Genomic DNA, 11,003 nt, shown 5'->3' with positions numbered 1-11,003 from the left:
GAGGAGGAGGAGGGGGAGGAAGTGAGGACAGGCATTAGAAGCGAGAGGGAGGAAGGAAGAATGCGAAGGAAAGAAGGAAAATCGGAGGAAAGAAAGAAGGGAGAAAGGAAGAGAGGGAAGCAGAAGGAGGAGGAAGAGGAAAGGAAGGACGTGAGAACAGACATTAGAAGCGAGAGAAAGGAAGGAAGAAAGGAAGAGAAGGAAGATGGAAGAGAAGAAAGGAGGAAGAGGAAGAAGAAAAGGAGAAAGGGGAGGAAGTGAGGACAGACATTAGAAGCGAGAGAAAGGAAGGAAGAAAGGAAAAGAAGGAAGATGGAGGAGGAGGAAGAAGAAAAGGAGGAAGGGGAGGAAATAAGGACAGACAGAAGCGAAAGAGGATGGAAGGAATAATGCAAAGGAAAGAAGGAAGATGAAAGGAAAGAAATGAGAAAGAAAACGAAAGGAAGAGAGAAGGAATATGGAGGAGGAGGAGGAAGAAGGGCGAGAGGTGAAAACAGACAGAAGGAAGGAGGAAGGAAGAATGCAAGAAGAGAAGGAAGAAGGAAGGAAAATGGGAGGATAGAAAGGAGGAAGGAAGAAAGGTAGAAAATGTATGAAGGAAGAAGGGAAGAGAAGGAATGGAGGAGGAGGAGGAGGAGGAAGGGGAGAAAGTGAGAACAGACATTAGAAGCGAAAGAGGAAGGAAGAATGTAAGAAAGGAAGAAGAGTAAAAAGAAATGAAGAAATGAACGAAGAAAAAAGATAAACAACGCGAGGAAGAAAGGAAGGAAGGAAGAGACGCAGAAAAGGAAGGAAAACAAACGAAAAAAAAGGAAGATAGGTAGGATGGAAGAAAGGAAGACAGGAAGATATGAATGAAGAGGAGAAAGGAGAAAGGAAGGAAGAACACGAAAAATAAGGAAATAAGGAAGATGAATGAAGGAATTAAAGGAAGATAAATAAGTAGGAAAGGAAGGAAGGAGGAGGGAGGCAGAGGAAAGGGGAGAAAGGAAGGGAACTTAATCGTAGCTCACCAAACCACTCCACTGCCCTCCCCTTCCTCCTCCTCCTCCTCCTGCTCCCCTTCTTCCCTCTATTATAGGTAAGAACAATGGGCGAGGGGAGGAAATAATGGCAGGTGGTAGTGATACGAATAGCGGTATTGGATGATAGTAGTAGTAGTAGTAGTAGTAGTAGTAGTGGTAGTAGTGGTGGTGGTGGTGGAAGAGGAGGGAGAAGAAACAAAGGGGAAATAGTAATAGAAAGAAGTGTAAAGGAGAAGTTGGAGGAGGAGGGAGGAAAAACGAAGGGGGAAATGGAAGTGTGGGAGAAATTGGGGAAGGTGGAGGAAGAATAATAAACGAAGGAGAAATAGAAATAGAAAGAAGTGTGGAACGAGAAATTGGAGGAGGCGGAAGACAAGAAAGTGGAGGAGGAGGAAAAGAAGGAAAAGGAAGTGGAGGAGATGGACAAGAAGTGAAGGAGGAAATGGAATGGAAGAGTTAATAGTAGTAGTAGTAGTAGTAGTAGTGGAGGAGGTGAAAGAGACGAAGACGAAAGGGAAAAGGAAGTGTAGAAGAAACAGGAGGAGGAAAAAGACAATGAAAAGTGGAGGAGGAGGAAAAGATGAAGGAAGGAGGAAATTAAATAGAGAAAATATAGAAATAGTAGTAGTATTTATAGCAGTAATATTGATGGAAGCATTATAATTAACAGTAGTAGTAGTAGTAGTAGTAGTAGTAGTAGTAGAAATAGTAGTGCATATTAGACGTAGTTTGTTATCGATTCACGTCTCCAATGAACTCACTTCGTCCACTCACTCTGTTGTTATGAGAACCTGACGCACGCACCAAACATTCAAGTCATATTCAGGAGGAAACAACAAAACAAAACAAAAAAATAATGCCACCGGTTTACAAGACAAGAACGAGAGGAAGGAAGGAAGAAGAAAAATCGGACGTCCGCACAACAATCATTCAAGTCATATGCAGGAGGAAACAAAACAACAAAACAAAACAAAAAATAATGCCACCAGGTTACAAGACAAGAGCGAGAGGAAGGAAGGAAGGAAGAAAAACCGAACCTCCGCACAATTAAACATTCAAGACATATGCAAAAGGAAAGGAAAACAAAATAAAACAAAATCCTGCCGCCAGATAACAAGTCAAGAAAGAAAGGAAGGAAGAAAGAACTGAAAGAATAAAAAAAGGGTGCACTTGCATTCTCTCTCTCTCTCTCTCTCTCTCTCTCTCTTATCCTCCCACACTTCCAGGAAAACAAGACACGGTATGAATATTTTTTTTTCTAAATCTTTGTCTTTATTTCTGTGGAGTGACGAGCATTATGAAAACTATTCTTATAATATACTATGAAAACTCAGCTTCTTCAACAGCTTTTTCATCTGACTAATAATAATAATAATAATAATAATAATAATAATAATAATAAAGATAATAAATACACTTGTTATATCAGAAACGCCTAAATACAGTTCTAATATATCACGTCCTGTAACATCACCTCTTTGTGGGTATAAGTGTAGTACGTAGTAGCAGTAATATTAGTGGTAGTAATAGTAGTAGTTGTGGTGGTTGTTAATGATTGCCCTAACACCTGCCTCGACACACAGGTATGAGAGTTACCTGCGGAATGTATCACCTGTGCGTGTGTGTGTGTGTGTGTTTATCTAGTTGCACCTTACAAGACTCAAGTCACTCTCCTATTGCCCTGCCCATATATTCCACATCTATCAAATTTATCCTTCAACTCATAAATTTCCCCCTTAAATGTATTGATCGTTTTTTTACATTTACGCTTCTTCAACTTAAATTCGTGTTCTCTTCCACTGCTATTCATTGTGTGTGTGTGTGTGTGTGTGTGTGTGTGTTCATGATTCAGCGCCACAGCTCTGAGAAATGCTGGACCCTCACCGAAATACGTGTATATAGCAATAAATCTTCACCCTCTTTAGGAAGTAGGAGATTCACCTGTCTTGTGGTGGCTGATTGTTGGGTCTGACTGTGATTGCATAAGTTACCTGCCTGTTGGTGTTGGTGTGGAAGGTGCAGCTTTTGTTCAATTACAAATAATGGAAAATGGCCACACAAATACAAAATGCAGACACATTCAATATCACTAAGAGTAAAAAATGCAGAAAACTCCACTTCTCATGCAATAAAAGTAATGAAACTAAAAGAATTATTATGTACATATGTAAAAATGCCTCTATCTTATAAAAATATTGAGATAATAATAATAAAAATAATAAAACAATATCATTTCAAGATGGCAAGAAGCAACTTAAACCATAATTTGTACCGCGACACAATCTTGTTTGGAATGTTGAAAAAAAAAAAGCACCACAGAAAAAAAAAGAAAAAGAAAGAAAAAAAAGTGTCACTCCCTCGCTGACAAGACAGACCAAAGCACAACTCATCACCCCAAGCAGACATAAAAAAAAGAAAAAAGAAAAAAAAAAAAGAAAAGGAGAACAGAACTGAACACATGTGGCATAAACTAGAAAAATACCGGTACCATTGCAGAGAAAAAAATAATACTGAACTTTCCGAATGCAGAAATTATGCATAGGAGGAACGGTGTTTTGTGTAGCTCGAAGAAGAAAAAAAATTAACACTCCGAACCAAGATGTTATGTATAGAAAGACCAACATACATACAGGTGTTTTATGTATACTGACGGAGAAACAAACAAACAAAAAAATCACTCGAGGCCCAGGTGACTCAGGCAAACTACACTCACACACACACACACATACAGAGACAGAGACAGGAAGTATAGTCTATGTCTGTCTATCGCTACGGTGTATGTATAGTAAAGTATGTAAGGCAACACTGACTAGCTTCTCCTTTCCTTGGGTATTATAAGAAGGAAAATAGGTATGAAGGAAGGAAGGAAAAAAGGAAGACAGATAGATAGAAAGGAAGAAGGAAGGAAGGAAGGAAGGAAGGAAGGAAGGAAGGAAGGAAGAAAGGGAGGGGTGATATGTGAAAGAAAATAAGAAGGAAAATAGGTATGAAGGAAGGAAGGAAAAAAGGAAAACAGACGGATAGAAAGGAAGAAAGAAGGAAGGAAGGAAAGGAAGAGAGGAAAGAAAGATATGTGAAAGGAAAAGAAAAGGAAAGATAAGAAGGAGGGAAAGAAGAAAGGAAGGAAAGGAAGGGGAGTTATGTGAAAGAAAACAAAGTAAAGGAAGATAGGTAGGAATGAAGGGAAGGAAGAAAGGATATGTGTGAAGGAAAAAGAAAAGAAAAGGGATAGACTAAAAAGAAAAAGGAAGGAAAGACAGAAAGGAAGGGGGAGACATATGGAAGAGGAAAAAGAAAAGGAAGATAGGTATGAAGGAAGGAAAAAAGGAAGATAAGATTGAAAAGAAGAAGGAAGGAAAGACAGAAAGGATGAAAGAAGAAAAAGGAAGAAAGAAAAAAGAAAGAAGAGAGGAAAGGAGAGATATGGGAGGGAACTTCATGACAGCTCACCAACCCTTCCACTTTCCTTTTTCCTCCTATAGAGAAGGCGACAGGTAGAGAGACATAAAGAGGGTGATGGTGATAGGGAGACAGATATAGAGGGTGAGAGATAGTGATAGGAAGATAAAAGAATATATGCTATCCTTTAATTTGCAATGTATGAAAAATGAACCTGTGCTAGAATAGGGCCTAAATCAATCAGCACACCACACCTTAGCTTAACACCTCAGAATGGGAACATAAAATAACCAGTACAAGGGAGTGAACACATGAATCCTTAACCTGTGAGCAAATTAAGAGAGCAGCAATTTGAGCCTTTGAAAAACTGCACGATGAACCTGAACATAACCCGTCATCAGCACACACCTGTGACTCAGCTGACGAGAAAAATAAAAGCGAAATGACCTTCCCTATCGCAAAATCAAGATACGAGAGCAATTTGTGCCTTATAACATTTGCACAATTGACCTGAACATAACCCGTCCAGTACACACCTGCGACACACCTGACGAGAAAAATAAGAGCGAAACGACCTTTTCTTTCACAAAAACTACAAAACATGAGAGCAATTTGAGCATTTTTAAAAACATTTGCATGGAGAACCTGAACAGAACCCGTCAACACACGCCTGCGATACACCTGATGAGAAAAATAGAAACTAATTGACCTTCCCTTCGGCACAACAAAGAAATACAAGGCCAATTCATGCCTTTTAAAACATTCCGGATTCTAACCTGAACATGAACTGCCATCAATACACATCTGAGGGAAAAATTAAAAGCAAATCGACCTTTCTGGCAGCAAAACAACGAAACGCGAGAGGAATTCAAGCCTTTTAAAACATTCCTGAACCTGACCTGAACATAAACCATCATCAATACATACCTGGGAACAATAATAATAAAAAATAAAGCAAAATGACCTTCCCTTCAGCAAAAACAATGAAACACGAGAGCATTTCGAGCCTTTTAAAAACATTCCTGAACCTGACCTCAACATAAACAATCATCAATACACACCTGAGAATAATAATAATAATAATAATAATAATAATAATAATAATAATAATAATAATAATTTAAAAAAAAAAAGCAAAACGGCCTTCCCTTCAGCATAAAAAAAAATAATAAATAAATAAAAATAAAACATGAGAGCCTTGCAAGGATACAGCGCGTGCTCTTCCTATCGCTACACAAAATTGTACGAGAGTTTGCATTATCATTGTTTGTTGACCTCCCAGCTCACACACACACAAAAATAAAACAGTGACCTAACAGAGACAGAGGTTGCATGACCAGCTTACTCATTCTTGCGGCTACCTGTGTGAAGGGTGTGCGGGGCTGCTGGGCTGGCAAGGTAGCGGCCGTGGCTCTGCTGGCACGAAGGGGCAGTGAGAGAGCTAAAGTGGGTTGGTGGGCGGGGTAGGAGGTGATGGTGGATGGGTGGGTAGGTGAGATAGCTAAGGTGAAGGTGGTGAGTGGGAAGGTGAGAGAGTTAATGTGGGGGTGGTGGGTAGAGGAAGGTGTTAGGGTGATGGTGGGTGGGAAGGTGAAAGATAAGGAGGGGAAGATGTGAGAGTGAGGTGAGAGAGGGGTAAGGTGGGGGTGGGTGAGGGGAAGATGTGAGTGAGGTGAGAGAGAGCTAATTAAGGTGGGGGTGGGTGAGGGGAAGATGTGAGTGAGGTGAGAGAGAGCTAAGGTAAGGTAGTGGGTGAAGGTGATGTGGAGCTAAGGTGAGGGTGGGTGGAGGAAGGTGTAAGGGAGTGGAAGTGATGGGTGGGAAGGCAACAGGTGAAGGGTAAAGTGAGTGATTGTGTTAGGGCAGCGTTTCTTAGCTTTCGGGACCAAGATCAAGTTTTGGCAGCACTGGGAATGGGTTTAAGAAGTGACCTTTCTCAACAAACAACCAATTCCTTATCAATTTTGTTAATGATGCTTTTTATGCCTTACATCTACACAGAATTAAGTAAACCATCCACAAGTTTTATATTATCTTTATGAATCTATCACAAATGAGAGGGGCACTGAGGAACTTTTAAAAACATGACTTCAAAGGATACAGGGACATGAGCGCCAACGTTCAAGGAGGCGTTAAGCTCAAAGACTAAGAAACGCTGTGTTGGGGTTACGGTGAGGCATACAGTGAGGCCTTGTGGTGTGTGTGTGACCTTGCATGCACACTGAGATTGTTACTCTTCCTCTTAACGCTATATAAATGTTGCTTAATGAGAATTGCACCTACACAAAGGCTGGAAAACTAGAGTATATGTATGCAAGGCTTCTTTGTCAAAGCCTCCAGTGATAAGTCTATGGAGTCTCCTCGCTAGGGATACACGTTAGTAGTTTGTAAGTATACGATTATTACTAAGTTTGTGGCACTGCATTTTGAACAACTTAAAAACATTTGTGATGATGACAATGACCACTCACTCATCCACTGACTCATTAGGTTCAGACTATACACATACACAGCTTAATGTACCCTCCGAGTATACATACGTGGCATACTATTATGTTTCATGGTATTTGGTGACTCATGCGGGTGAGTTGAAAGCCAAGACTCGTGATGGAGATCTCTACGTACATGTTGCCCCGTAGAAACTAAAAGGGAACAAATGGAAGGAAACAAAATAGCATCCCTGACAATTCTTCTAAGTAAAAAAGGCAACGTCATAGTCCCGTAGTCTTTGCCGGGCTCAGATCACCCTCCTCTCTGCTCCTCCTTTAAAAGTACCTAGGTCTCCCCCTCCTCCAGGCTCCTCCTGATAAGAACATGTATACTATGACAGTGTCTCAACTCCCATACAAAAATAATGGCTGGATTCTCAGTCAAAGCAGAGATGAACATTTTCAATTTGTGAATAAAAATATATACAATACAAGAATAAGGACAGAAGCAACAAGATAATGGGAGGCTGATAAAAATGTGTTGGGAATCATGAACGTTATGCTACTGTAAAAAAAAATATATAATGCGGTATGACCCTGTGTGAACAAAATGAGGTCAACTTGAAGGGACCAGTCACTAGGGGCTGTCAGGATTGGTGTCATCCCAGAGGGGGTCACAGGGGCCAGGCAGAACCCCCTCCATCAGGTCAAGGTCAGTGAGGGAGAGCAGGTCACTGAAGGACAGTGGTTCACTGTAGAATATCGGGTCACCGCTGAAGGCTGATGTTGACGATGGTTTTGGGCTCTTGTGTGGGCTGGCTTCCGGGGATGAAAAGGAGGAAGAGGAGGAGGATGAGGACGAGGATGAGGAGGGGGAGGGGGAGGAAGAACGAGAGGATGACGAGGAAGATGATGAAGAAGAGTACGAGAACAAGGATGCGAGGAAACTTTGCTTGCTCCTCCTTCGCTGTGACGACGAGGTGGACCTTGAAGTGTTGTCCCTCCAGCTGGTGATTCTGTCCTCACAGTACGAGGCGTCCTTGGTGGTGTGTGGCGCCTCACTCCGGTCCTCACAACATGACTCACACTGGTGGTGGTGGTGACAGCCCCGTCCGCAGCCCTCCCTCAGCTCCCTTCTGCTGGAGTGTCGAAAGGAGGAGGTGCTGGTGGGGGAGGGGCTCAGGGGGCCTATCTCAGGGGTGTCGTGGCTGCCAGGAGAACCTATGGAAGATGATGATGAAGCCTTTAATACTCTGGTAGAAGGGTTGGGTTGTTGTGGTTGGTGCTCATTTGAAGGTAGCTGTTTATTATTCTTTTCTTACATTTGAAGAAGTAGTCAAGGGCACACAAAAACCAATGGGGGAAAAAAAGGCTCGCACAACTACTGCTCCCAAAAATGAAAAGTGATTGAGAATGCCAAATGATTATTCAGATATGGTTCGAGAGGTGCCAGTGTTGAGAGATGGTGCAAAGATAGGTATACATGAGTGGAGATGAGGACACAGAACAGGAATTTAGACATCTCAACAGGTACAAATATTAGTTAAAATTTCTTAAAGGCAAATAATATGGCCCTGATGAAAAATGTCTGGGACTCAAACAGCAGATGCGGAGTGAACAAGTACAACATATTAACCGGGTAGCAGCGGGGATCATGTTTCTTAATGGTCCCTCCAAGCGAGAAAAATGAGAAAAAATCACCCCTCACACAAACCATTTCATAATATATATTAAAGCATTTGTGATCAGATTATGTATCATCTATTTTTTGGGGTTTATATCATGGCACAAATTTGGCCCGTCGCTGCTACATGGTAAAGCCACAAATTTGGCCCATTGCTGCTACACGGTTAAAGGCAAACAATATGGCCTCGATGAAAGATGGCTGGGAATCAAACAGCAGATACGGAGTGAACAAGTACAATATATTAAACACACACAGATACTAACTTACTCCCAGAAACATCGAAGAAAGTGTGTTTGTGAAAATCTCTTCAACCACAGACCTACAATGACAAGGTGGGAATTAGGTGAATAAAGAATTATAACTGAGATAACAAAAAGTAAAACACAAGATATGAATAAAAACTAAAATAAAAGAAACAAACACAACACCACAAACTCACCTCAGCTCCCCTCACACTCTCCCTCTCTGGTACAGTTGTTCTAATCTAAATAAAGGAAAAACAGAACATGGAGTAAAATCACAAGCAAGACAAAGACAGGAATGGATGCAGGTCTTAAAGAAAAAAAATGTAATGAGAAAAAAAGTAAAATCTGAATTGTTGAAAATAAATAAGAAAAAAAACTTAATACCAGTGGACTTTTTTTGTACACAAGACTAATGCAACCTTTCAACTCAAGGGTACAATTCTTAAGCAAGGTATTCAAGGTAAAATAAATACTATACAGAACAGAAACTAAAATAACTTGCAATTTTTCACCTATTCACCACACGCACACACATACACAGATACACACATAGATAAACAAATGACTAACTTATCTCTCAGTTTCTCCACTTCCTACATGAACTATCCTCTTCCCACAATAAATAACGACAAAAAAGTAAACTAAAACAAATAGAAATAAGAATAAAATAAACGTAGACAAATAAATGAATAAAAAATGTCCCCCTTCCACCTTACCTGAGCTGGGTGTGCTATCCGACAGAGGCGTGGAGGAGCCCTGGCAGGTGGAGGAGGCACAGGCGGACTTGAGCTGCGTGTTGGCCCACTCTGAGGCGGTGGCGGTGGTGGGGGTGGTGGAGGGGGAGGTGGCGGAAGAGGGGGTGGCAGAGGAGCAGGAGGGGGAGGAGGAGGAGGGGCCGGAGAAAGAGGCGGAGTCCACGGTGATGGTGCTCCTGCAGGGACGGGAAGGGATGGAGTTGTTAGTTATTTTCAATCTAATTCTTACTTTACTGTCACTGTCTCTTTATTTTCATTTTAATTCTTATTTTACTGTCAATGGATATCTTTGTTTTCATTCTAATTCTTACTTTACTGTCACTGTCTCTTTGTTTTCATTCTAATTCTTACTTTACTGTCACTGTCTCTTTATTTTCATTCTAATTCTTACTTTACTGTTACTGTCTCTTTGTTTTCATTCTAATTCTTACTTTACTGTTACTGGATCACTTTATTTTCATTCTAATTCTTACTTTACTGTTACTGTCTCTTTATTTTCATTCTAATTCTTACTTTACTGTCACTGTCTCTTTATTTTCATTCTAATTCTTATTTTACTGTCACTGTCTCTTTATTTTCATTCTAATTCTTACTTTACTGTCACTGTCTCTTTATTTTCATTCTAATTCTTACTTTACTGTCACTGTCTCTTTATTTTCATTCTAATTCTTACTTTACTGTCACTGTCTCTTTATTTTCATTCTAATTCTTACTTTACTGTCACTGTCTCTTTATTTTCATTCTAATTCTTACTTTACTGTCACTGTCTCTTTATTTTCATTCTAATTCTTACTTTACTGTCACTGGATCTCTTTATTTTCATTCTAATTCTTACTTTACTGTCACTGTCTCTTTATTTTCATTCTAATTCTTACTTTACTGTCAATGGATCTCTTTGTTTTCATTCTAATTCTTACTTTACTGTCACTGTCTCTTTATTTTCATTCTAATTCTTATTTTACTGTCACTGTCTCTTTGTTTTCATTCTAATTCTTACTTTACTGTCGCTGGATCTCTTTATTTTCATTCTAATTCTTACTTTACTGTCACTGGATCTCTTTATTTTCATTCTAATTCTTACTTAACTGTCACTGTCTTTATTTTCATTCTAATTCTTACTTTACTGTCACTGTCTCTTTATTTTCATTCTAATTCTTACTTTACTGTCACTGTCTCTTTTTTTCATTCTAATTCTTACTTTACTGTCATTGTCTCTTTATTTTCATTCTAATTCTTACTTTACTGTCACTGTCTCTTTATTTTCATTCTAATTCTTACTTTACTGTCACTGTCTCTTTATTTTCATTCTAATTCTTACTTTACTGTCACTGTCTCTTTATTTTCATTCTAATTCTTACTTTACTGTTACTGGATCTCTTTATTTTCATTCTAATTCTTACTTTACTGTCACTGGATCTCTTTATTTTTCACATCGCTCTGCTCATCATGACTCTGTTTGGGTA

The 11,003-nt window shown here is 39.8% G+C and overlaps 1 protein-coding gene across 4 annotated transcripts in view; it reads right to left on the bottom strand.

Moving 5' to 3' along the window:
- Positions 1–5,557: 5,557 nt before the first annotated feature.
- Positions 5,558–11,003, bottom strand: part of LOC126996027 (uncharacterized) — a 53,643-nt gene continuing 48,197 nt past the window's right edge. For 3 of the 4 annotated variants that reach the window (XM_050856018.1, XM_050856019.1, XM_050856021.1), the window contains 2 exons: positions 9,502–9,716; positions 5,558–8,074 (listed from right to left, as the gene is read on the bottom strand). In XM_050856018.1, coding sequence (XP_050711975.1) covers positions 7,491–8,074; positions 9,502–9,716 — 799 coding nt within the window. In that variant the 3' untranslated portion in view covers positions 5,558–7,490. Of the gene's footprint in view, positions 8,075–8,979; positions 9,025–9,501; positions 9,717–11,003 lie in introns of all 4 variants that reach the window. The other variant, XM_050856020.1, reaches the window with a different exon arrangement.

The sequence above is a fragment of the Eriocheir sinensis genome, chromosome 9 (assembly GCF_024679095.1).
Source record: "Eriocheir sinensis breed Jianghai 21 chromosome 9, ASM2467909v1, whole genome shotgun sequence".
NCBI lineage: Eukaryota > Metazoa > Arthropoda > Malacostraca > Decapoda > Varunidae > Eriocheir > Eriocheir sinensis.
This window is presented reverse-complemented; position numbering and strand designations above follow the sequence as displayed.